Source organism: Coregonus lavaretus, assembly GCF_964263955.1.
Source record: "Coregonus lavaretus genome assembly, chromosome: 14".
Taxonomy (NCBI): Eukaryota; Metazoa; Chordata; class Actinopteri; order Salmoniformes; family Salmonidae; genus Coregonus; species Coregonus lavaretus.
Window position 1 is genome coordinate 18,901,084 of NC_140001.1, and position 27,483 is coordinate 18,928,566.

The following is a 27,483-nucleotide window of genomic DNA, read 5'->3' on the forward strand; positions in this document are numbered from 1 at the left end:
GAAAAGCAGCCAACAAGTGCTCAGCATATGTGTGACATCCTTCAAGACCGTTGGAAAACCATTCCAGGTGAAGCTGGTTGAGAGAATGTCAAGAGTGTGAAAAGCTGTCATCAAGGCAAAGGGTGGGTATTTGAAGAACCTCAAATATAAAATATATTTTGATTTGTTCAACACTTTTTTGGTTACTACATGATTCCATATGTGTTATTTCATAGTTTTGATGTCTTCACTATTATTCTGCAATGTAGAAAATAGTAAAAATAAAGAAAAACCCTTGAATGAGTAGGTGTGTCCAAACTTTTGACTGGTAACGTGACTGTACATGTTGCATATGAGTGCATTTCAACTTATTTTGGATTATAATCTGATTTTAAGGCTCGTATGTGTCACGATCGTCTGAAGGATTGGACCAATGCGCAGCGTTGCGAGTGAACATAATGACTTTATATTATAAAGCAACCACGAAAAAACAACAAAAGACGATACGTGAAGTTCTAATACTGAATAAGACTAACAGCAACAAAGAAACAATAACCCACAAACCAAAGGTGAAAACACACAGAATATATATGGCTCCCAATCAGAGATAACGAGCCGACAGCTGAGACTCGTTACCTCCGATTGGGAGTCATTAACCAATCACAACTAGACACAAACAAAATGAAACTCACCCATCCCCAACACCACCAAATGAAATACACCCGAACACATGAAAATGAACAACCCTGGCTCAATTCTCAAAGTCCATAGAGCCAGAGTGTCACAGTACCCCCCCCTAAAGGTGCGAACTCCGGGCGCACCAACATCAGGACTAGGGGAGGGTCTGGGTGGGCGTCTGTCCATGGTGGCGGCTCTGGCCCCGGTCGTAATCCCCACCCCACCACAGTCACAACCTGCTTCGGTAGCCTCCCCCCAATGACCACCCTCCAACTAACCCCACCTGGACTAAGGGGCAACACCGGACTAAGGGGCAGCACCGGGATAAGGGGCAGCACCGGGCTAAGGGACAGCACCGGACTAAGGGGCTGCACCGGACTACGGGGCAGTACCGGACTAAAGGGCAGTACAGGACTAAGGGGCAGTACCGGACTACGGGGCAGCACCGGGCTAAGGGGCGGCACCGGACTCAGGGGCAGCACCGGACTAAGGGGCAGCACCGGGCTAAAGGGCAGCACCGGACTAAGGAGCAGCACCGGACTAAGGGGCAGTACCGGACTACGGGGCAGCACCGGGCTAAGGGGCGGCACCGGACTCAGGGGCAGCACCGGACTAAGGGGCATCACCTGACTAGATGGCGGATCCTGGCTGGCTGGCTCTGGCGGATCCTGGCGGGACGGCTCTGGCGGATCCTGGCGGGACGGCTCTGGCGGATCCTGGCGGGACGGCTCTGGCGGATCCTGGCTGGACGGCTCTGGCGGATCCTGGCTGGACGGCTCTGGCGGATCCTGGCTGGACGGCTCTGGCGGATCCTGGCTGGACGGCTCTGGCGGATCCTGGCTGGACGGCTCTGGCGGATCCTGGCTAGACGGCTCTGGCGGATCCTGGCTAGACGGCTCTGGCGGATCCTGGCTAGACGGCTCTGGCGGCTCCTGGCTGGACGGCTCTGGCGGATCCTGGCTGGACGGCTCTGGCGGATCCTGGCTGGACGGCTCTGGCGGATCCTGGCTGGACGGCTCTGGCGGATCCTGGCTAGACGGCTCTGGCGGATCCTGGCTGGACGGCTCTGGCGGCTCCTGGCTGGACGGCTCTGGCGGATCCTGGCTGGACGGCTCTGGCGGATCCTGGCTAGACGGCTCTGGCGGATACAGGCTGGACGGCTCTGGCGGATCCCGGCCGGACGGCTCTGGCGGATCCTGGCTAGACGGCTCATAGCTGGCTGACGGATCTGGCTGCTCATGGCTGGCTGACGGATCTGGCTGCTCATGGCTGGCTGACGGATCTGGCTGCTCATGGCTGGCTGACGGATCTGGCTGCTCATGGCTGGCTGACGGATCCGGCTGCTCATGGCTGGCTGACGGGTCTGGCTGCTCATGGCTGGCTGACGGGTCTGGCTGCTCATGGCTGGCTGACGGATCTGGCTGCTCATGGCTGGCTGACGGATCTGGCTGCTCATGGCTGGCTGACGGATCTGGCTGCTCATGGCTGGCTGACGGATCTGGCTGCTCATGGCTGGCTGACGGATCTGGCTGCTCATGGCTGGCTGACGGATCTGGCTGCTCATGGCTGGCTGACGGATCTGGCTGCTCATGGCTGGCTGACGGGTCTGGCTGCTCATGGCTGGCTGACGGGTCTGGCTGCTCATGGCTGGCTGACGGATCTGGCTGCTCATGGCTGGCTGACGGATCTGGCTGCTCATAGCTGGCTGATGGTGCTGGCTGGGAGACTGGCGGTGGAGGCGGACCCCAGCCTCGGATTGCAGTCAACATCTCCAGCAGGGCGGCTCCCATCTGCAGGATCTGCTCTTCCTGGTCCCGAACCCGAGCTTCCAGTCTAGTATGGGCTGCGTCGGCTCCTGCTGATTCCATAGCAGATGTATGATTCTGTATGGCGGAAGGCTCTAGCGGCTCCTGTCTGGCGGAAGGCTCTGAAGGCTCATGGCAGACGGACGGCTTTGCAGGCTCAGTACAGACGGGCGGCTTATGCAGCGCTTGGCAGACGGGCAGTTCAGACGCCATAGGGCCGACGGGCAGTTCAGGCGCCGTTGGGCAGACGGCAGACTCTGGCCGACTGGTGACGCACCCCGTAGGATTCGTGCGTGGAGCAGGAACAGGCCGGGCTGGGCTGGCGACGCGCACCTTATCCCTGGTGCGAGTGGCCGGAACAGGCCGGGCCGGGCTGGCGACGCACATCGTGGACCTGGTGCGTGGAGTAGGAACAGACCGGTCCGTACCGGGAACACCCACCACTGGCCTTAACTGGGGATCAAGAACGGACCGGACCAGACTGGGAACACACTTCAGTCTCTCATGCCGTGCCACAACAACTTCCTTCCCTCTACTCGCCAATGGCTCCCGTAATCCGATAGCCTTTTCTCCAGCTCTACCTGTGGCAGCCTCCTGCTGCCCAGCTGCCCAAGCCATGTGCCCCCCCCAAAAAATTTCTTGGGGTTGCCTCTCTTCCACGGGCTTCCAGCCTCGCCTTCGCGCTGCCTCCTCGTACCACCTCCTCTCGGCTTTGGCTGCCTCCAGCTCTTCACGAGGGAGGCGATATTCTCCCGGTTGTGCCCAAGGATCCTTTCCGTCCAATAACTCTTCCCATGTCCAGACCTTAGGAGGCGTCCATAACTCCTGTGTAGGTAGGTCCTGTTGCCGCTTGTTACGCTGCTTGGTCCTTTTGTGGTGGGTTATTCTGTCACGATCGTCTGAAGGATTGGACCAATGCGCAGCGTTGCGAGTGAACATAATGACTTTATATTATAAAGCAACCACGAAAAAACAACAAAAGACGATACGTGAAGTTCTAATACTGAATAAGACTAACAGCAACAAAGAAACAATAACCCACAAACCAAAGGTGAAAACACACAGAATATATATGGCTCCCAATCAGAGATAACGAGCCGACAGCTGAGACTCGTTACCTCCGATTGGGAGTCATTAACCAATCACAACTAGACACAAACAAAATGAAACTCACCCATCCCCAACACCACCAAATGAAATACACCCGAACACATGAAAATGAACAACCCTGGCTCAATTCTCAAAGTCCATAGAGCCAGAGTGTCACAGTATGAATGTCCTGCTTAATATAATGTTCGTGTCATCATCGTAAATCAACTGCATTATACTTAAAAAACACTTCAACCAGTAATATGGCTCTTTGGCTAGCTTTTGCTACAGCCTATGAGCGTTAGCATCGAAGCTAACAACTGCTGCATCCAAAATAGTTATTTTGCAAAGATCACAACCAAATATAATCTTAGCGACTGTTCAAGCAAGAATCAAAACATAATTGTAAGCGTATGAGAACCCAAAAAAGTAATTTTGTTTAGAAGTAATAAAAAATTAAATCTAGGCTATGTTGAATGTGCGCAGATGGCGATGGCTTTCTTACTGTAGAGTCGCGCGCATCTGTGCGTGACGTCAGTGTGTCGTGCTGGAAAAGGGCATTAACGATTAGTTACCGGAGTGTAACTCCAGTTCTATGAGTGGAGCGGAGCCCCATAGGGGAGCTCTGCTCCTAGTGGTTTACCCTCTGCCCTAAGGCAGAACAGCCTGAAGCAAATTTATGCACACACCTGCAACCAATGGGAGCACAGGTGTCCCTATAAGAGGGGACACATCCCCTCAATCAGCCTCCCGAGACATTATCTTCAGCGAGACTAGAGAGGGTCGGCAGGGCCTTAAGTCCTATGGGGCTCCGCTCCACTCATAGAACTGGAGTTACACTCCGGTAACTAATCATTCTATATCGTGGAGCTCCGCCCCATAGGGGAGCTCTGCTCCTAGTGGTTTAAGGCGGAGCGTAGCGCTCCAAAATGTACTCCCTGCCGAGCCTAACACTTCCCATTAAAAAATGAAAAAGTCAAGCCTAGCAATGGCCGCAACCAATTCCCGCAGTACTGCAACTAAAAACCCCTCCGGGCGTCACAATATACCGCGTCATCGGTTAAAGACCCGCCCCACCTAGTTCAATGGCAATGCCAATGACTAGTGGGCAGATCACCAGAATAGAAGCTACACTAATCTGTACTAGCAGATAGCTGTGCCTCAATATCCTGTGAAAACACTACCGCCCACTAATGGAATGACACCAAGTGTCACTCTACATTATGTGCACAGTAGACCACCTCACTCACTCAATGGAATCCCAGAGATTAGTAGGCAGGAACAAAATATAAGTCATACTAAACTGAATAATCAGATAGATGACCTCACATTCTGTCAATTCAATACATGTCTCTACTATACTGACCCTGTCAGTCAAGAGACATGCCACCAGATATGCTTTCCATCCAAAGCGGACCTGATAGAGACCTGTGTCCATCGTCCTGCTTTTCTCTCCTCTAGCTCAAGATTCCCCTTCAGCTATGCCGAGTACAATCGAGCCAGAGAGATAGAAAGCCTGTCTATCAAAAAACATGTTTTCTTAACCACAGCGGACCTGATGGGAACCTGCCCATAGTCCTGCTTTATCCTCTCTTCCTGGCTCAAAATCTCCTTTCAGCTTTGCTGAGTACAGACCGAGCCAAAGAGTTAGAAAACATATCTGTCCAGAATATGTCTTCCTAACCAAAGCGGACCTGATGAACACCCATGTCCATAGTCCTGCTTTTTCTCCTCTCTTTCTTGCTCAAAATCCTCTTTCAGCCACGCTGAGTACAGATCGAGCCAAAGAGTTAGAAGGCATATCTAATGGATAGAAACAGAATATGTCTTCCTAACCAAAGCGGACCTGATAGACACCCATGTCCACAGTCCTGCTTTTTCCCTCTCCTTCTTGCTCAAGATCTTCCTTCAGCCACGCTGAGTACAGATCGAGCCAAAGAGTTAGAAGACATATCTAATAGATAGAAACGGATAAATGGAGACGGTGTCGACCATGACGCTGCTCTACAAATATCCTCTACCCCTGTTCCTCTGAAGAGGGCAGTAGAAGCTGCTACTCCACGAGTGGAGTGAGCTCTGATACCCTGAGGCAGTTGTCGCCCCGCTGCCTCGTAAGCTGTCTCAATACCTTCACAAAGCCAATGAGACAATCGCTGTTTTGAAAGTGGTCTACCTAATGCAGCCGCACCGTGACACACAAACAGCTGAGGCGATGACCTAATCGCTGCTGTGCGCTCAACGTAACACGCCAAAGCGCGCACTGGGCACAGACAATGAAGCTTTTCCTCACTCCTCTCCCCATGAGGAGGGGGAGAAAAAGCCCACAACTCCACGGTCTGTGATCTATACGCACTGCTAATAACCTTCGGCACAAACGCCGGGTTAGGACGTAACACCGCTCTGCTCAGATCGCCATTAATGGCAAGGCAGTCGGGTCTCGTCGACAGGGCACACAAATCACTGACACGCTTAGCGGTAGTCAAGGCGAGCAACAGTGCCGTCTTGATAGACAGCATCTTGAGGGGTATTTGATTCAATGGCTCGAACGGCGACTTACATAGCGCTTCGAGAACCAAGGCCAAATCCCACTGGGGCAGCGTGGCTCTAGGCATTGGCCTAAGCCGCCGCGTTCCCAATAAGAAACGTTTCACTAAAGGGTGGCTGAACACGTTCGTTCCGTCAAACCCCTCATGACCAGCTGAAATTGCCGCTGCAAACACCCTGATGGTGGAGGGCGATTTCTGCTTATCAAACATAAACTGCAGAAAAGAGAGCACACTCTCAACCTGACAGTTCATGGGGTCCACACCCTGTGTGTCACACCATCGTGAAAAAACGTTCCATCTGCTGGTATACATCCTAGAAGTGGAACCGGCTCGTGCACCTTGTATGGTTCTGATCACTGCATCAGATAACCCACGGCGCCTCAACCTGTCCCATTCAGGAACCAAGCCTTCAGTGGTTGGCCGATTATGGGCCACTGCCCTATCGAGCCTCCCGCCTGGGTCAACGCGTCCCGTCGATGTGGAATTGGCCAAGGTGGCGCAATCAACATCTGACTCATCTCCGCAAACCACGGAGCCCCCGGGCGATCGGGCGCTATCAGTATCACTGACAGCCCCTCTGACCTCACCCTGGCTAGCAGTGGGAGAATGCAAGACAGCGGAGGGAATGCATACAGGAGAACTTTCGGCCATGGGTAGTGCGCGAATGCGTCTCTTCCCAGTGGTGGCTCGTCCTGTTCCCTCAGAGAAAACCATAGGGGACATTGCGCGTTCACGCGTGACGCGAACAGATCCACCTCGGCTCTCCCGAACTGTTCCCAAATTTGGAGAACAATGTCTGGATGCAGACACCACTCGTCGTCTCGAGGACCCCCTCTTGACATGAGGTCTGCTCCTACGTTCAAGTAGCCCAGAATGTGTGCTGCTCTCAACGAGCGAAGGTGCTTGTGAGCCCACAGCCACAATTCCTCTGCCGCCCTGTGGAGGGCAGGTGACCTGACCCCCCCTTGGCGATTTATGTGAGCTACTGTGGTCCGGTTGTCTGACCAGACCAGCACGTCGCGACCCCGAAGGGTAGGCGCGAAGTGGGTCAGAACCAGTTGAACCGTTTCCAACTCCAAGAGGTTTATGTGACGACCTGATTGAGGCCATGCACCTCCTATTGCTTGAGTCTGACATGTCCCTCCCCATCCAGTCAGAGAAGCATCTGTAAATACTGGAATGTAGGATGACACCTTGCCCATCGGGACTCCGTGTGTGAGAACGCTCGGATTCCTCCAATAGTCCAGGTCTGCTCTTAGCGAGAGAGGAACCACCACCAACCGATGACGTTGACGCACTGGGTCTAGTCTTAGTTGGGCGAACCATCGCTGTATTCTGCGCATGTGCAGAAGTCCCAGCGGGACCACAGAGTGGGCTGACGACATGAGACCCAAAAGTGACATGATCGACAGCGCCGTCACTGTGTGATTCGGACGACACTTCCTCAGGGCTAGCAACAATGCTACCCTTCGAGGGTCCGAAATTCGAGCCCTCATCATTACAGTGTCTAGCTGTAGCCCCAGGTAGACAATCTGATGACTGGGCCAGGGTGCGCTCTTTTTCCAATTCACAGCGAACCCCAGACGCGTGAGATGTATCACTGTCTGTGTTGTGTGAGTGAACGCCAGCTCTGCTGACGGGGCGAGAACCAGCAGGTCGTCTAGGTAGGCTAATAGCCTTATCCCTTGACGACGCAGCGGCTCCAATGCCGCCTCCACACATTTGGAAAACGTTCGAGGTGCCAGGGCGTACCCGAATGGCATCCTCGTGAACTCGTACGCCACCCCTTGAAAGGCGAACCGCAGAAACTTCCTGTGACGCGATTGTATCGGCACATGGAAGTACGCATCCTTTAGGTCTATGCTTGTACAAAAGTCTCCTTTCTGGACACATTCCAGTAGACGTTTTGTTGTCAGCATTCGGAAGGGTCGTTTGGTTATGCTCTCGTTGAGAGTGCGTTAATCCAAAATCGGCCTCACTCCCCCCGTTTTTTTGGGCACTAGGAAATAAGGCGAATATAGCCCTTTGTTCCTTTGCTCCCGGGGAACTACTGTGACCGCCTCCTTCGCCAAAAGTTCCGTAATCTCTGACATCAGAGCGGCCACTTTGTCCGGCGTTTTCATCACCGTCTCCACCACTCCCCTGAACGGGGGTGGGGTTCGATGGAATTGGAGGGCATAACCCTTCTGCAACGTCTGTTCTAGCCAGCATGAGAGGGTACAGCTTCGTTGCCACTGCCAGCATTGCAGAGAAAGCGGGCGCGCACGAAGCTGTGGTGCATCCAGTAGGAAGGACCTGTATTCCTCTATGGCCCTCGCCGCCGCTATTCCCCAGCACTGGGTTGGTGGAATAGCCCAAGGCGGGCCCCCCTCGAAAGGGAGAGGAAACATCAGCTCGTTCTGAGAGAATCGGAGGCCTTGATACGTCAGTTACGTCTGTAGCTCTAGTATTCCGGCCCTCCGTGAACGCAGCACGGTTTTGAGCTGCACTGACTGAGGTATTAACCTGAGACAGAGCGCTCTCCCCGGATAGCAATTGCGTCATCATGTCATTGTCTGACTGAGACTGCTGCTTGTCATGAGATCCGTCCACTGCAGTACTCAACAGAGTCTGGAAAGTGTGGTCTCTAACTGGTACCACAAGGTGGTGCCACAATACCTCTTTTTCACTGGTCTCATGAGGCTGCTCAACAGCACACTCTGGGTGTGGTGAGCTGCACTCAGAGTAATGGGCATTGTTACGTTCTGAATTAACCGGGGGCGTCCATACATTGGTTACACCTGTAACTCTAGTATTCCCGCCCTCCGTGAACGTCGCACGGGTCTGAACTGCGCTGGCTGAGGCGTTAGCCTGAAGCAAGGCGTCATTCCCAGCTAGCGGCTGCGTCTTCATGTCATATTTAGACTGAGATGGCTGCCTGCTATGTGAGACCTTTACTACAGAGCTCCTAGGAGTCTGTAGTAAAATATCTTTATTAGGTGAGCTAAGGCTACGCCTTGCTACCTTTTTCTCTTTCCTCTCCTGAGTGTGTTCAACTACGCACCCTTGGTGGGTTGAGCTACACTCAGGATGGTGAGAGAAATTCATAGGACGTGAAGTACTCTGCAATGTGTCATGGAAGACAGGCCCTTTTGTGACAATGTCAGTGAGAGCCAGCTCTTTATTCACACAACAACAATAAACATTTCCCTCCATGCCCTGAACAGTAGGGTGGGGGGGAACAGTGGGCTCTGTCGCGTCTTGCGCCGAGCCGTCATCTGTCCTCTCCCCCTCGTCCCGTCATTGACGCCGTCTTTTCTGGCTGACCTTCTGGTGTTGCCAGGACGGTTTCGTGACGACCTCTCTCGCCGGCGGAATCGTCGCCACCACCGTCGTCGCTGGAGGGGCCGGGCCCGCTCGCCTGCTGTCGGTGGTAGGCGCATGTCGCCTGGCCCGTCGCCTCCCTGTAGTTCTACTGGGGGCGTTGGAGGTTGACGGGTTGGTTGAGGCCCTGCTAAACTTGCCTGCCAATGGCAGGTGTTTAGCCAGGTGCTTTTTCTCCTCGTCCAGCTTACCAAAGCGTTCCGTCGCCTCTTTAACGGCGACCCCAAAGAGGCCCTCGCTAGAGACGGGAGCGTTTAGTAGCGAGGCTCTGTCCGTCTCCTTCATGGCTGTCATTGACAGCCAGAGGTGACGTTCCATGACCACCGAGGTGGCCATGGACCGGCCTGCGCATATCGCTGACGCCTGTGTCAAATGAAGAATAGCGCCAGAAATCCTGGACGCCTCTTCAATCTCTTCGCTGGTCAACTCCGACCTACCCGTTGTTAGACGGGATAGGGAGGCCGCGAGGAGGGCGATGTTGTTAGCCGCTGACACAGCCTGGGCTCCCAGCGTGAAAGACTTCTCAGCCAGCTGTGCTGTGAGTCTGTCCTTTTGTGCTGGTAAAATGGCTTTCTTGGAGGCCGCCCAGGGACTCGAACCCGGCACTAGATACGCCGCCATGGCGCTCTCGAGCTTAGGGATTCCCTTAGCCGCCCACTCACGTCCAGCCACTCTCGTGAATGGGATGTACACCTTGGCCGGCGAACGCGCCGCCAGGGGTGTGTCCCACGAGCCCTCGACATATTTCCCGAGGGAAGGCATAGCAGGAGCCATCGGCTCAGCTGCCTTCCTTGGTTTAGAGTAGGGGCCGCCCTCCATCATGTCAACCTCCACAGGGGGGGGAGCAGGGGGCAGCGCTATCTCGAGTCGATTGGCGGCTCTCTCAATGAGTTCGGGAAAGTCCGAACGCAGAGAGGCCGCTGCGAAGGACAGGGCTGCTGACGTAACAGAGCCTGTGTCGTCATCGCATAAGGAGCCTTCAGACCTCGTACTCCCCATAGGGAAGGGGGTCTTGAAGGTTGGCGCTAGAGGGTCGGATTGTTCCATTGGAACATCCATCTCTGCGTCTCCCTCCTTATCATCCCCTGAGCCAGCACTGTCCGACGACGCCTCTGAAGCAGAGGCGAGAAGAGACAATACATCCTCTGGGGGATATCCTCCCTAAAAAACGCCCAACGCTGCTTCCTCTCCTTCATAGGAAGGAGGGCGCAGGAGGCGCAATTAGGGGGATTGCCGAAACAAAGGTCGTGGGGGTCCGCAGATGTCATGGCGGTACATCGGCACTGAGCCCTGAAAAGGGCTTTTGGGGGTGGAAAATCTCCTGGTGTGCTCATTTAGAAGACGATTTCTTCCTGAGTCTTCTTCTCTTCTTGGCTTCTTCAGTCTAGTCGTCCAGTCGCTGAAGATAAAGGGAGGCTGATTGAGGGGATGTGTCCCCTCTTATAGGGACACCTGTGCTCCCATTGGTTGCAGGTGTGTGCATAAATTTGCTTCAGGCTGTTCTGCCTTAGGGCAGAGGGTAAACCACTAGGAGCAGAGCTCCCCTATGGGGCGGAGCTCCACGATATAGAACCGTAGGTGTTCACAACACGGTTTAGCCTCATTTACCTAACGCATTTACAGATGAGCCAATCGGGAGAAAGGATGGCGGTTGGATGATTGGTTGGAAAGCGGGGGATGAGAATGAGATGACGGAAGTAGATGCTGAGTTCAAATCAAGCAGTGCTTCGAGCGAAGTTGGTGAAGACGAATGGAACAAAAAGGAAAATGTCTAAAATTGGAGTGAGGATATGTGTATGAATGATAATGAATCGCTTCTTGTTGGGATGCGCTTGTTGAGTAAGAATGGAAAAGTGGAGTCTGTCAGAGTGACCAGGAGTGGTCTTATTTTGATTAATTTTATTTCTGAAGAACAGAGGAAGATTGCGGCGAGCCTCAAAAGAATCCGAACAACATAAGTTTTGTGTTTTGAACTTCGGAGTAGAACACCCGTCAAAGCAGTCATCTCAGGGGTGACGACGGATGTTCAGGTTGAATACCTGAAGAAAATTCCTGGTGTGGTTGGTGCCTGGAGTCTGACCCGATGGGTGAATGGAGAAAAATAAGTCCTGTTCTTTTTTGATAAAGACCAAATACCTACGCATGTGAAGCTTGGTTATATAAGATACACTATAAGGGCTTTCGACCCAAACCATTGCAGTGTAAGAATTCTAAAGGATTTGGCCATGTTTCAAGTGTGTGCAGACGGACAGAGTATATTGAAGGACGACGGTGTTGCAATTGTGGTGGGGTTCCTGATCCCGAGTTCCTGGAGTGCCCTGTAAGGGTGAAGGGGATTGAGGTGGCAAAAGTTGGAGCCGTCAATCGAATCTCCTATGTGGAGGCGATTCAAATAATTGAGAAAATAAGTGATGCAAGTGAAGATATGGTAGTGGACGCACCACAGCCTGAAGTAAATGTTTGCTGCCAGTGAAAATATACCCTGTGTGTTAAAAAAAGGTGGATTTTGTGGCATTCATTGCCACAGTTATAAACTGTACGGCACAAGTCTCAAAGAAGTCTAAGAAACTGGACATTATTGTGGCTGCGGCAGAAAAGTATTTGGGACATAAGGGTTTTACAAGACTTGCAGGCGGTACTGGCGCCAGAAAACCCGCTCTCCCAGGTTCCCCCTGAGCCTGTGTAGGGATCAGATCTGTTTTATTTTTTTAACAGAAAAGTTGTTTGATTTAGTTTAGTGTATTTATTTTTGGGGGTCATTTTGTTTAATTTTTTAGACTCATGTTTCCATTCTGCACAGTAGGTGGCTACATGCACATTAAATTGTGCGATCGCCAATATACCATAGAAGAAGAAGAGCATCATGTCCACCATGGCTTGTGTTTATTCTGAAAGTCTAACATTGGACCTGCGTATAAAACAGAATTACAATGCTCAATTTGCAAAATTGTGTTGGACAACTGGTAGGTAGAGTGAGAAGACAACAGTTCATTGGTTTGCTAACAAGCTGGCAACGGTGAAATCAGTTAGATAACGTTAGCTAGCTACGCTACCAGTATAATCAAGTAGCTAACCTTGTTACTAAACGTTTCTTAGACTCGCTTTTCGACGCCGAAAACCCTTTACATTGTAGCCAACGTATGAGACATCATCTTCTATAACTGGTGTTGGAAGGGTGGCTCCCTTCACGTCTTTTTCCTCGATGTCTCAGCGCAAACATGTTGAATTGCTTTGTTTACCTTTTGAATTTGACGGAATTTACCCAGAGTGCAACGCGTTATTTACATTATGACGTAAAAGTGAAATCAGGCCATTTCCGGCCAGCACAATGGATCAGGTGATATGTCAGCTGATGAGCAGAAGAACCAGGAAGAGAGATTGGGTGTCATAGCGTTGTTATTTCTCAAGAAGTATTATATTTATAAACCCAAGACACATCATAATATCTGAGAAACACATTATTATTGCTACAAAAAGACAATACATTCAAAATGTTTGCCGCTGACGACGAGGATGGAGATTTTCTGTCGCCTACTGGAGGGTGAGTTTGCTTTCTTTCTGGTATTAGCCAGCTAGCCTATCTAGCTAAACTTTATTTTTTTAATTTTTTTACATAAAACTGCTTATTTTGTAGCTATCTTGCTTGTTTGCTTTTTAGACACTGCCTGAATTGAAGTAGGCTAGGTTGTCATTTTTACAGAGCTAGCTACATAGTTACTGCACGCACTGACAAAAACTGCACCGATGCGATGGAAAATGGCTAGCTGCGAAATTATTTTGATTGACCCTGAAGCCTACTACAACCGAATTCACTACAACAATTTAAAATAGTCAAGCCCCTTCACACACACACACAGTCTGGTACATTTGACAGACTTGCGCGAGTCGGGCGCATGCCTTGCACGATATAAATCGAAAGAAAATGTGACCTAGCCTTGCTCTTCGCGCATCCTCAGTTAGAGCCTTGTGTTCTGAGACAGGCTTTGTCCTCCACCTCTCACCCAGAGACAGTAATGCATGGGATTTGCATGGACAGTGGGTGTCTTATGCAACTGATTCGGTCTCAGGTCACTGTATTTGCAACATCCTATGTTTAGGGTAGTTTGTGATTTCACCCAAATATGTTTTCCCTTTTGGCTGTGAGCCCAATTTCAGTTAAAAAATTGGTTTGGTACCAAAGTTGCTGGATGAATAGGTCTGCTATGTCTCATCTGAAGTTCATAACTATTCAATCACTTGTACAATGCATGCTAACTGCCAACTAGGGCCTGTGTTATTTGGTTCTCTAACATTTCCTGGATAGTGGGGCAATAGTTCCCTCGGCTAATATGATTTGGAGGAATAAAACTTGTCTGGGCCAGGAGCAGTGAAGGAGGGGGGAGGCTAGCGTTGTGGCTCCTAATTCCTCTCACATGCTGGTAGTTAGGGCCAGTAGGGCGAGGGCTGCCTGCTCCTTCAGATCAGCTCAGAAAACTGGACTGCAGATTGAGCCACAGCTCTTCCAGTGATATGGTGTCAAATCTGCCATGGAGGTGTGACTGCATTGGAGAACAAGACATTGGGGAAAGGAGAGGAGGGCATCACTAAGGGTGGCAACACTGAAACTCAGTGTGTTGTTGGGTGGCCCATGCCTGTTTTACAAGTGGCTAAACAGGCTACTCTTCACCACCAGTCGTCAGCAACAAAGACCCAGGCCTCAAGGTGCCCACCATGTCTTCTGCTCTGAGGGATAATGACTACCTGTGGAGGGAGATCCAAGGGTCAGTATGGCCCTGCCCTGGATGGAAACGTTCAAGTGAAATCTGATGATTTTCATCTTGATGATGAACATAGCATTCATTTTCCACTGGTGGTCTGTCGTCTGTCTGTGGCAGTTGAGGAAGGTTATGGGGCTTTTTATTATGTGAATTTGTGATATGGTTCTTATGATAGCAAGCATGTGAAATGTTCTTGTGATGTATTTACGCTTCAGTTATGGCAACATAATATTGTTAGAGATGATGGTGCAATACATGATGATGTAAGCTATTCTAGTGTGTAAGATTATTGTATTGTAGTAAGAGCTGCTGTGATAACCTACATTCGTGGTATTGTGTTTGTCATCTTTAATTCAACAACATGTTAAATGTGGACTTTTTAACATGAACATTGTAGAATGTTGACTTGACTTGTTGGAGGCAGTTGCTTTGGGATTCAGAAATCCTCAGTCTGTCAGATGAAAGGGCTCATAAGAGCAGCTTTTCTCTATTGTGTGGGCATGGGTCTTGATATACAGTGTGGTGGCTGTATCAACCAGGCATGGGGATTTTGTTCTCTCTGCTCAATATAAAATCAGGAACAGTAAGCAAGAAAATTGTTAACCATGAAACAGCAACAACTGAACTGCTGAGTTGATAGAATAGCTTTTGCTTTTTATCCAATCAGTTTTTTTTTGTCTCTATGGAACATAATATGGTGTGTTGATCTCTTTTGAACTTCACTTAGGAGAGAGCCTAGTAGGCCTACCTCATTACACCAATAGGGCTTTTGCAGATTATGGGCTTACAGAAATAACCTAAATAACACTTGCTCTATGTCCAGGTTCCCCAACTCGCGGCCCGTGGGTGATTTTATTTGGCCCCCCAAGTTTTCTGAGCAAAAAATATCCGTTTGGGCTTCTTGCGGTCAATTTGCAGTCTACAAATTATTTGTAATTACAGTGGATTCGGAAAGTATTCAGACCCCTTCACTTTTTCCACATTTTGTTTACGTTACAGCCTTATTCTAAAATGGATTATGTTGTTTTTATGATACCCCATTATGACAAAGCAAAAACAGGTTTTAGAAATGTGTGCTAATTTATTCAAAATAAAAAAAACGGAAATAACATTTACATAAGTATTCAGACCCTTTACTCAGTACTTTGTTGAAGCACCTTTGGCAGCGATTACATCCTTGAGTCTTCTTCGGCATGACGCTACAAACCTGGCACACCTGTATTTGGGAAGTTTCTCCCATTCTTCTCTGCAGATCCTCTCAAGCTCTGTCAGGTTGGATGGGGAGCGTCGCTGCATAGCTATTTTCAAGTCTCTCAAGAGATGTTCGATCGGGTTCAAGTCCGGGCTCTGGCTGGGCCACTCAAGGACATTCAGAGACTTGTCCTGAAGGCACTCCTGCATTGTCTTGGCTGTGTGCTTACGGTCGTTGTGCTGTTGGAAGGTGAACCTTCGCCCCAGTCTGAGGTCCTGAGCACTCTGGAGCAGATTTTCATCAAGGATCTCTCTGTACTTTGCTCCGTTCATCTTTCCCTCGATCCTGACTAGTCTCCCAGTCCCTGCCGCTGAAAAACATCCCCACAGCATGATGCTGCCACCACCATGCATGACCGTTGGGATGGTATTGGCTAGGTGATGAGCAGTGCATGGTTTCCTCGAGACAATACGTTTGGTATTCAGGCCAAAGAGTTCAATCTTGGTTTCATCAGACCAGAGAATCTTGTTCCTCATGGTCTGAGAGTTCCTTCGGTGCCTTTTGGCAAACTCCAAGCAGGCTGTCATGTGCCTTTTACTGAGGAGTGGCTTCCGTCTGGCCACTCTACCATAAAGGCCTGATTGGTGGAGTGCTGCAGAGATGGTTGTCCTTCTGGAAGGTTCTCCCATCTCCACAGAGGAACTCTGGAGGTCTGTCAGTGACCATCGGGTTCTTGTTCACCTCCCTGACCAAAGCCCTTCTCCCCCGATTGCTCAGTTTGGCCGCGTGGCCAGCTCTAGGAAGAGTCTTGGTGGTTCCAAACTTCTTCCATTTAAGAATGATGGAGGCCACTGTGTTCTTGGGGACCTTCAAAGCTGCAGAAATGTTTTGGTACCTTTCCCCAGATCTGTGCCTCGACACAATCCTGTCTCGGAGCTCTACGAACAATTCCTTCGACCTCATGGCTTGGTTTTTGCTCTGACATGCAATGTCAACTGTGGGACCATATATAGAGAGGTGCGTGCCTTTCCAAATCATGTCCAATCAATTGAATTTACCACAGGTGGACTTGTAGAAACATCTCAAGGATGATCAGTGCAAACCGGATGCACCTGAGCTCAATTTCGAGTCTCATAGCAAAGGGTCTGAATACTTATGTAAATAAGGTATTTCTGTTTTTTGTTTGTAATACATTGCAAATATTCCTAAACTTTTTTTTCGCTTTGTCATTATTGGGAATTGTGTGTAGATTGAGGAACAAAATGCATTTAATCAATTTTAGAATAAGGCTGTACTGTAACAAAATGTGGAAAAAGTGAAGGGGTCCGAATACTTTCCGAATGCACTGTATGTTCCGGCCCTTTGACCATCCGCTCAAGAAAAAATCAGCCCGTGGCTGAATCTAGTTGATGATCCCTGCGCTGTGTTATTTCAGGGCAAAGCTGGCATCACTTTTTGGACTGGACAAAGCACCAAGTCCGGGGAATGAATCCTTCCAATATACAGCCCCTAAACAGCCTAGGAAGACCTCGAATCAAGGTAAAAACATAATTTTAGCAATGGAAGGAAATATGACCAAAGTTAGGTTAATATGCTCAGGTGAAACTGAGATGTGTTTACTGACAATAGAGCATGTTTTAATTTCCAGGACCTCCTGCCCAGAAACACACTGCCCCTCCTGGTACTCCTGCGGTATTATTGGCCACAGCTATCCATGCTTTCAAATAGTGAGTATCTTTAAACTGTACAAATGACTTGAAATGCCACCCTGTTGATGTGACATCATGAGACCCATTCATTTGTTTTGAGTTCATGACTTACTCCATAACTGACGGTGCATATTTCTGTTTAGTCTTAACGGACAGTATCAGAAACAAGGAAAGCTTGGAGCTGCAGTCCTGGGTAACCACACAACCAAAGAGGTGCGAGCAGAGATGTTTTTTATTATTTTTTTAATGTACATTTTCATGAGACTTTGTCTCTTTGAACATGCTGATCATACACGTTTGCTACCAATGATCTAAAAGTTCCCTGTCCTGTTTTTTTCATAGTACAAACTCTTGCTGTACGCCAGTCAACAGAAACAAGTGACTGCGGCCAAGATTCATGTTGGGTTCGTCTTTACGGTGAGTTTGTGTCAGAAGAACCTGAGCAAGTGAAGAGAGAGCCAGTTGGCTTTACTTAAAGAATATCAGCTCTTACTCTCTCCTATTGTCTCCTGCAGGTTCAGCCCAGCAACTACTGCACTTTTTATGACGACCAGCGTCAGAACTGGTCCCTGATGTTTGACACAGACAAAGCTGCCGTGGACTTTTGTAAAGAGGTGAAGGACAGCAGATGGACTCTGAGTTCGTTTAATTTCTTTGTGTAGAAAACATTTAATAGTGGTATAAAAGTGATTGAAATGGCTACTTGTCTTTGATTTAGGTATGTTTGGCAAAAGTGAACAGCGCCCCCTCCTTAGATATGGTGGTGGTGCAGGACCTGACACTAGGGGAGGGGCAGGGGGTTGAGAATGGAGACTCCCTGGAGGTGGCATACACAGGCTGGCTCCTGCAGAACCATGCCGTCGGACAGGTAAGATATGGCTGTGTTTGTTGTGCCATTAGAGATCAATGCTTTGCACAATGCTGTGTGCTGTCTTTGCCCTGGGATGTAGTGGTACAGCAGTAGTTTTGTAATATTCAACTATTGTTTCAGGTGTTTGACTCCAATCTGAACAAAGACAAGCTACTACGATTGAAACTTGGCGCTGGAAAAGTGATTAAGGTGAGTTATTTATGTCCTATGGGTGAATAATTTGGGTTGTATGGGCACAGCTTTTGTTCTAAATAAGAATAGTAGTGGCATTCCATTCCAGACATGTATGGTGAATTTACAGCTTCCTCTCTCTCCTCTCTAATTGCCAGGGCTGGGAGGAGGGCATGCTGGGTATGAGGAAGTCAGGCCGGCGTCTCATGGTGATACCCCCCAGTCTGGGATACGGCTCCCAAGGAGTGGCCAACCGCGTCCCAGCAGACTGCACACTTATCTTTGAGGCAGAGCTACGACGGGTAGGACGTCCAGCATCTTTCAAATGGGACTGTCCAATAACATTAAGCCAAAGTTCATATTTGATGAGTTTCTTTGTCTCCTCATGCCCTTCTGTTGTGTCCTCAGTTGAAGTTGGCGAAGGACAGCGTGTCTGACCGTGCCAGTGCTGGGTCTCGGGACTCTGCTGCCCCCTCACCTGCCCCCAGTGTGGAGAACCTGGGCCCGGACCTTCCGGCAGGGCCCGCTCAGCCCCCTTCTACAAGCCCCGGGAGACCAGGGTAAGAGCACAGGCTTTCCTGAACACACTTATAACCAACTCCCCCAGCTCATTTCTGTCTTTGTCCTTCTTTCATTGTTTTCACCTTCTTTTTCAGAGAAACACCACTTCGGGCAAAGTCAAATTCCATCAGTGAACAGTTGACAGTGAGTGCTTTCTCTCTCTTTCTCTTCTGAGTAACATTAGACTTTGATATACAACGGGCAAAGCTGACCTGTTAGTAACCCAAACCCTATCAGGCTGATGAGGTATAACCTACTCCTTAATCTTCCCATGGCTCCAGAATCCAGATGCCACCAAAGCCAAGCTGATCTCTCGCATGGCCAAGATGGGACAGCCCATGTTGCCCTTCATGGCAGGGCCCTCCTCCCAGCCAGACTCCAGCGACTCAGAGATGGAGGTGAGATGGAGGGTCCAAGGGATTGTATTTTCACATAGCTGCACAATATTAGCTGAGATAAAGATGCTAGACATAACCAGTGTCTTCCTTCAGGACTCCAGAGTGAAGGCGCGTCCTGCTGCTCCCTCTCCTGTGCAGATCTCCACTGCCCCCCAAGCGCCAGTGCAAGGTGAGCTCTCCTACAGCCTTTGCTGGAGTCATTACTCCATGTTTAGCTGTCCAATAGATGGGCCAATATCACTGTTTTTTAAGACCGATGTCTTGAATTAGACTCAGATCTGCTGTAAAGCTTTTCATGGTGTCGATGTTTGTTGCTGCCCTGGGATGTCATTTCTCAGTTTGTACATAATGTTTTTTTCCTACAGTGCTTTCCTACCCTCATGGGGCACCGCCCTCTGCCTTGATGCCTGTCGCTATGACAACTGCCGCTCCGCAGCCTGTGATGCCAGGCTCCGCCCATGCCTTTCAGGTGAGAATGACAAATGTCATCTTCATCGTTCAACTGTCAAACATTTAAACTAATTTCCATGCTATTTTGTATTGGCTGTAGAGCTGATTTAAAGGCTAACCTCCCTTCTAATGAATCTTCCTCCATTCTCTGTTGCGTCATTGAATCAGTCTTATGTTCTTTCATAGCCTTATGCCTACACACAGTCCTCTATGGCTCCATCTCAACTTCAACCAATGGGCCAGATTTACCCCACCCAGACAGTGCCGTACATGGGAGGCACTGGCGAGGTCACTTCCTTCCTCATGACTGAAGCTCGGCAGCACAACACTGAGATCCGATTGGCTGTTGGCAAAGTGGCCGATAAAGTGGACCAGTTGGCGTCAAAGGTCAGCAATATTATTAAGGGTATTTCTCTTTATCAGACATTTCCACCTCCAGTGTGACATCAGTTTTTCACTTCTCATCGATCCTCATGTTTTGACAGGTTGACGACCTTCAGAGGCAAGGAGGCCACTCATTGGCTATGCCCAGTGTCACTATGGAAACATCCATGATTATGCACAACATCCAAAGAATCATTCAGGTATAGTCTGGTTGGGGGCGGGGGGTGTGAGGGATTTAATACCCTAATAATACTTTAGTGAAATATCTACATGGTTTTTTTTATTCGTTAAATCTCTCACTATATTTACTGTACAGGAAAATGAATCTTTAAAGAAGGATGTCTACGAGAAGAGCTCACGTGTAGAGGAGCAGAACCACAAGATTGGGGAGCTCATCAACCAGAACCAGAGGTAAGACACAGACATTGATGCAGAAGATAACATTGGTGGATCTGAAATGGCACCATATTCACATACCAATAGGGTGCTCTTTCGGACCCAGCCGTTGAGTTTCTCCACGTGTCCAGCCAGGCTTGTCTCTTTTGTTGTTGTCCAGGTACATGGAGCAGAGTAACCTGCTGATGGAGCAGAGGAATGACTCCCTGAAGTCATCCAGTGAACACAACCAGGCCCGGGTGCTGCAGGCCCAACAGGATAAGGTAGATCACAGCTCCACTGCAACGCCCACCCTACTGTACATCTGTATATACTGTCATCACCCTGCAAGGATGAACTAACCTTCTCTTATACTCACAGCTAGGGCAAATATGAGGTGTGATTATTTAATCCACAGCCATGGCTCATTATTCTCATGTGATTTAACGGCTCTATTACAGTATCTAACATGGCTTTAGGGATATTAGTGTTGTTTTTGTCTGGGGACTAGACTAACAGCCACTCTGCTGCAGCTCCTGGCTGTTTGTCCTGCTGTGTTCCTCTCAGGAACTTTAGTAGTGACTGCTCTCTCTTTCCAGCATGCTCTGCCTCAGGACCTGGGCTTGGGCCAGGTGAGCCTGTTAGCTCTCGCTCTACCTTCCTCCACTCATCCTCCTTCCTGTCCCCTTTTTGCTAACTTTTCATTAATTTTATTTTTCTTCAGCCCTTCTCATCATCAAACATCATAATTCACCAGTCATCTTCTTCCCACAGTGTCATGCTTACAGACTCCATGTCTCTCACTCATCATCACGTCCAGCCAATCCCCATCACCACTGTCCAGCCAATCCCCATCACCACTGTCCACTCTCACTGTCTATGGCTGTGTCCCAAAACTCTGAGATGGCCTCCTTTTCTCGTCGTCTTTCCTTCATGACCACTGGAAAAAGGACTGGACACTGACAGTTCCCAACATGTTGCTTTGTTTCCAGTCAGATTAGTGATCATAAAGGAAATCAGTTATTTTAGGTTATTGTGACAGCCTGTCTTTGGACTGTGTATTGTATAGACAGACAACATTGCTGACTAAAAGTACTTGTCTCTGTCTCTTAGGTGCGTCTGACAGAGGAGCTGGCCACGTGTACAGCGCGGGTGTCCCAGCTGCAGCAGGAGGCCACGTCTCACCAGCAGAGGGCTGCAGAGCTGCAGAGCAAACTGACCTCTGCCCTGCAGGACAGCGACACACACTGCACACACATCTCCTCCTTAGAGACCCAACTGGAAGGTTTGCAGTACTCTTACATAATTATGTGCTATAAACTGAATGTTTTTCTTTAACTTGGTTAGAAAGGTGTCAGTGAGTGTTTTATATGTGAGTGTGTTTATGTTGGTGTGAGACGGAGGAAGTGTCTCTAAAGGGGTGTTTGTGTAGAGCTGAAGGAGACGTCAGACCGAGGCCAGGCCCAGTACCGTACAGAGAAGCAGAAACGCAAAGAGATGGAGCTCAGAGTGCATAACATGGAGGAGGAGCTGCAGGACCTGAAGACTGACAAAGAAAGTTTGGAACGAGTGAGTATGGCATACAGTGTCTGTGTTTGTTGGTCTGCCTTTTCTCTCAAGGCTGAGGGGCCGAACGTTATTCCAGGGTGCATTCTCAGAGCATGCGCAAATCAGCTGGCAGGCATATTCACAGTCATTTCCAACCTCTCCTTGTCCCAGTCTGTAATATCTTAAGATGACCACCATCATTCCTGTTCCTAAGAACTCTAAGGCTTCATGCCACAATGACTACTGCCCTGTAGCACTCACATCTGTAATCATGAAGTGCTTTGAGAAGCTGGTTATGGCACACATCAACTCCACCATCCCAGCCACCCTAGACCCACTCCAACTTGCATACCGCCCTAACAGATCCATAGACGACACAATCTCAACTGCACTCCACACTGTCCTTACCCACCTAGATAAGAGGAAGACCCATGTGAGAATGCTGTTCATTGACTACAACTCAGCATTCAACACCATAGTCCCCTCCAAGCTCGTCACCAAGTTTAGGACTCTGAGACTGAACACCTCGCTCTGCAACTGGATCCTGGACTTCCTGACAGGCCGACCCCAGGTGGTGAGGGTCACCCCCTGCCACGCTGACCCTCAACACAGGGGCCACACAGGGGTCTGTGCTTAGTTCCCTCCTGTACTCCCTGTTCATCCACGACTGCGTGGCCACACACGACTCCAACACCATCATCAAGTTTGCTGACGACAAGATGGTGGTAGGTCACCGGTGACGATGAGACAGCCTACAGGGAGGAGGTCAGTGACCTGGCAGTGTGGTGAGAGCATCTTGACTGGCTGCATCACTGCTTGGTATGGCAACAGTACCGCACTCGATCGACTGGCGCTACAGAAGGTGGTGCGGACAGCCCAGTACATTACTAGGGCCGAACTCCCTGCCATCCAGGACCTCTATATCAGGCGGTGTGAAAGGAAGGCCCAGCCTCCCAAGCCATAGACTATTCTCTCTGCTTCTGCATGGAAAGTGGTACCGGTGCATCAAGTCTGACACCAACAGGCTCCTGAACAGCTTCTATCCCCGAGCCATAAGACTGCTAAATAGCTAACAGGATGGCTACATGGACTATCTGAGTTGACCCTTGTATTGTATTTTTTATTTTTGCACTGTCTATATGCACACCAACACACACTGACACTCCAACACACACACACAACTTGCACACACATTTATACTGACTCTACACACACTCGCATACAATCATAATTTACGCTGCTGCTGCTACTCTGTTTATCCTATATCATGATGCCCAGTCATCTTACCTCTATACATATCTACCTCTATCACTCTAGTATCCCTGCACATTGTAAATATGGTATTGTAACTAACCCTGTTTAAACATTAATATTTAGCCTCCAACGCTTATGTCGATGTTCGTGGGGCTATCAGACATCTCTGGTAGAAATTGCCCAAAGGCACAGATCTAGGATCAGCTTACAGATCTCAGCTCTCTTCAATCCTAAACCATAACCTTTACCATTAGAGTGGGAAAATGACCTAAAACTGACATTAGATTGGTGTCTAAGGGTAGCTTCATCTTTCTTCTCTTAGACACTGTCGGATAGGAAGAGGAAGTGGCAGGCGGAGAGGCAGCGGTGTGATGAGGAAATGGAGGAGCTGAGGAGGAGCAGCCAGCAGGACATGGACAGTCTGAAGACCCAGCTCCGGAAGGCCAGGACCAGCACTGGCCAGGCAGCCTCAGAACAGGTACTGTACAGGGTGTAGTAATATTGTCTATGGGGAGAGGGTGATGATAACACAAATATTTACACAGCTCAATCTCCTTTTGGAGATGTTTATTTTAATTTGAATGAAGAGTAATTGTGTGTGCCTGACTGTGCTTGTGTGCTTATATTTTTGCGTGTGTTTGTTCCAGCTAGCCCAGCTGCAAGCAGAGCTGGAGGAGGAGTGGAAGGGGAAGTGTGAGCAGGCGTTGGCCTCTGCCCAGGAGCAGCAGGGGCGTCAGATGGCCCAACTGGCAGAGCAAAAGGACACACTGGAGCAGGGACTGACCCAGCTACAGGAAAAGGTCAACAGCCTAACCCATATTTTACCGTACACAAAGCTTTCTCTCTCCTGACGCCCCTTTGGACTCCTGAGTTAATACATAGTTTTATATTGTGTGGCTAAGGGGGGATTTGTTAATGTTGTTATACAACAATGGAATTACATAAGTATAAGGCTGTGAAATGACTTATTGTGTAGCTTAATCTGCGAGAGTCTAGTGGTGCGGAAACCTAACTAGTTCCTTCTCATTCTACCAGTTCTCATCTCTGAAGCAGTCCAGGGACTCAGAGGAGCAGTGCTTGCTACAGCAGCAGGGACAGGACGAGGAGCTGCAGGTCCTACAAGAAAAGGTACTGGTGTGTTTACATTTTAGTATGGCATTAGCAGCTAACTCTCTCCATATCATTATGAAGTCCTCTTTCTCACACACTCACATTCTCTCTCTCTTTTCTCTTGTTCTCTCTTTCTCTCCTCTCTTTCAGTATTCAGGCCTGCAGGAGCAGTCATCAGCTATGAAGCAGAAGCTTGAGGGGCGAGTGGCTGAGCTGGAAAGGAGGCTGGCAGAGCAAGGGGGCCAAGAGGACACTGCAGGACGGGACACTGCAGGACAGGACACTGCAGGGGAGGTGAGAGGGACACAGAGACATGTTTTCATTGTGAGAGCTGAGTGTCTTTCTTACCTGTACTTCATGGTTTGACCATAGCCCTGTGTGCCCTGGCAGGTGAAGCGTGTGATGAACGGAGTGTTCCACTCTCTGAGGGGGGAGTTTGACCTACACGAGACCTACACAGGCAGTGCTGTGCTCAGTGTAATCGTCAACACCATAAAGGTACTGCATCTCTGCACGACAATTATCAAAACTGTTCTCTTATTACTGTGTTATTCACAATGGAGATGGACTGAAAGGGATTTGGGTGAATTAATGTTGGTCTTTGACCCTTCAGAGTGTTACTTTGCAACTGCTCAATGGTACTGAGAGACCTTCGTCCCATCGGAGGGAAGAGGAGGAGGAGGAGGAGGAGGTGGTGGAGGACAGTGATGTGAGGCATAGAGAGGAGAGACCACCACATGATGTCCATGTGAATGGGGAGGAAGAGGAGGAGCAGAGGACAGAGCCAGAGCAGCCTAGTGAGGCCGTTGGGCAGAGGGAGGGAGACCCCAGAGATGTGCAGAAGAGGTCTCACCTGGAGGCAGTACCAGAGACCGAGAAGCCGACTAAGGTGGAGCTAGAGGCAGACATCTACACAGATCCAGAGCACCAATCACACTCAACCCAGCCACGACCAACATCTCCCCAGCCACAGGGAGATAACACCACCGAGGCTTCGGAACCCACTGACATAAACCCTGAGGAGAATCTGCCCTCTGAGATGGGACAGAAAACTCAGTCAGAAGGTGACATAAGTACCCCAGAGGTGAAGAAAGTGAGTGTGACTATTGAGGGTCCCATGGGTGAACTGGATATAACTAGCCCCAAAGCCACCGGTCCTCCAACCCAGCCCCCACCTCCACCAAGCCCTCTGCATGATAGTCCTGGGAAAGTAACAAGGTGAGTTCTATAGAGAGACCACTGAACTACACAACCCAGGCTCATTTAATTTAGCCTTATCTATGTTCATAATAATAAGTCTGTTGTCCCTTGCTAATACGCATGAATTCCTGCACTTCTCTCGGCCTTCTATCCCCCCCCTCGCTCTCCCTCCTTGCTCTACTCTTATGTCCATTCTCACTCGTGTGTTCTATTCTCTCAGTCTGACTGAGGGAGTAGGAGAGGAAAATGGGAAGGAGACATTTTTCCAGAGCACAGCCCCAACCAAACCCCCACCACCACCCACTGAGGAGGAGGAGGAGGAGGATGAGCTGGTGAGGAAGGATCAGTAGAGCCACACCAGTTCTCTCAGATTTCTAAACACTGCTTCTGTTCCCCTTGTTTGTCAGTAAAGCCTAAGTTTGTCTGTTACGCGGCCTACTGAATAGTACATCAGGTAACATTAAGCTGGTTTCAAGATAGAATTCAGTGGCAGGATCCTCTGCTGTTGAATGTGTATGACAGGAATTTGTTCTGAATTACTTAATTCATTTCCAAACAGTCTCAGTTAAGTGTTTTGTGGTTGGTCAGCGTAGGATTACTGAACACTCACATTTGATATACTTTTTCCCATGTTTTCTCAGAGCTTGAAGGGGCGACCTCCCCCAGCCCCTCTGTTTGGTGATGAAGAGGATGAAGATCTTGACTGGCTGGGCTGAGCAACAACTGAAGTGATAGGTCTTATGAGTCTTAAACGCCCTCCTCTAGAGATATGATTTCCACTGTCCTAGAAGAGACTATACTTGGAAGGACATGTAGTGAACTCAGTCTCTGTTTGAGATAATGCAACTCTGAGTGAGAAGGACGTCCTGTCAGACTGCCCTGAACACTGCGGTTAAAGATCTGTGTGCTGTGTTGATCTGTAGGGCTGACCTGATTGCTGTTGCCTGAAAGCCCCCCCGAAAATGCAATCAAAGTCAATCCATCTCTTGTTAGTCCTGTAATTTGTTGTCTTCATTGTGTCTTCAAGACTAAAATGATGCTCTAGGGTCTTTTAAATACTGTAGCTCAGATGTTAATTTATCTGATTTGATTTAAAATGTATGTTTGCTTGTTGTCAAGGGTTACAAGGCTGTCATGTATTAATGAGGAGGGCTTGCTGCTTCAAGAACATCTAACTTTTACACATTTTTGCTGACTGAGATTCATTCCAGAAAATAAAAGACATAGAATACGTGGACACCTTTTTTTCCTTCAAATTGTTATTTTATTGTATTTCCATAAGATATTGCACCAGAGAGATTTCTGCATCATTTTGGAATGACATCCATAATCAAACCAAGGACCTGCAATCATTGAATGCTGATACCGCTAGCCTATAGCATGCTTACTGCAATTAAAACATTTAAAAAACACATTGACAAAACTGGATCATAATTTGGTGTTGACATATTTACCATAACACCATATAATAAAGTATGCCTAGAATGAGTCATGAGTATGGAAGGCTGTGCAGAGCATCCTCCAAAAGAGGATGGGTATGGTTATGAAAAGAAAATGAATGCACTCACTAACTAAGTTGCTCTGGATAAGAGCGTCTGCTAAATGACTAAAAATGTAAAAGAATGTTGTAAAAACAACTTTGACCAGCAGGTGGAGAACGAGATATAGTATGGACGTGTCTCATCGTTGCTTGGCAACGCAAGTTCTGAAAGTTGGTTCTTCTTGGTTAGCTAGCTAGCGGAGTTGTTTAATAGCTACATTTATTTTTCTCTGGCTAAATTAGCCTAGCCTATTTTTTTTTCCATTCAGTTATCTAGGGTGCCCTACACGAGGTACGTATGCGTTGCACTCCGATGGGGTTTCTGCTCAATAACTATTGCGGAGTTAACCTTACTGTATAAATGGCTGGGTAGCTAAAGTAAGTTTCTCTCTTTAAAAAAAAAAAAGTGGTTTCCTTCCAATGAATGAGAAACAGAGAGGACAAGGCCGGGGGCTTCTCCAAAAATGTTAGCAGCTCTGTTATAATATTCACAATAGCATATT

At 48.9% G+C, this 27,483-nt stretch overlaps 1 protein-coding gene across 1 annotated transcript; it reads left to right on the plus strand.

Moving 5' to 3' along the window:
- The first annotated feature begins 12,787 nt into the window (after window positions 1-12,787).
- Window positions 12,788-26,677, plus strand: LOC311140995 (FK506-binding protein 15-like). The gene is made up of 28 exons (XM_084176265.1): window positions 12,788-13,001; window positions 16,845-16,948; window positions 17,058-17,136; window positions 17,262-17,331; window positions 17,461-17,535; window positions 17,634-17,732; window positions 17,837-17,986; window positions 18,110-18,178; window positions 18,319-18,462; window positions 18,569-18,720; window positions 18,817-18,865; window positions 19,003-19,119; window positions 19,213-19,288; window positions 19,485-19,588; window positions 19,756-19,956; window positions 20,055-20,153; window positions 20,270-20,364; window positions 20,510-20,612; window positions 21,442-21,613; window positions 21,761-21,897; window positions 23,453-23,608; window positions 23,778-23,930; window positions 24,166-24,258; window positions 24,391-24,534; window positions 24,631-24,738; window positions 24,854-25,458; window positions 25,661-25,772; window positions 26,082-26,677. The coding sequence occupies exons 1-28, from the start codon at window positions 12,952-12,954 to the stop codon at window positions 26,154-26,156; spliced, it is 3,591 nt and encodes a 1,196-aa protein (XP_084032391.1). The 5' UTR covers window positions 12,788-12,951; the 3' UTR covers window positions 26,157-26,677.
- Window positions 26,678-27,483: the final 806 nt, after the last annotated feature.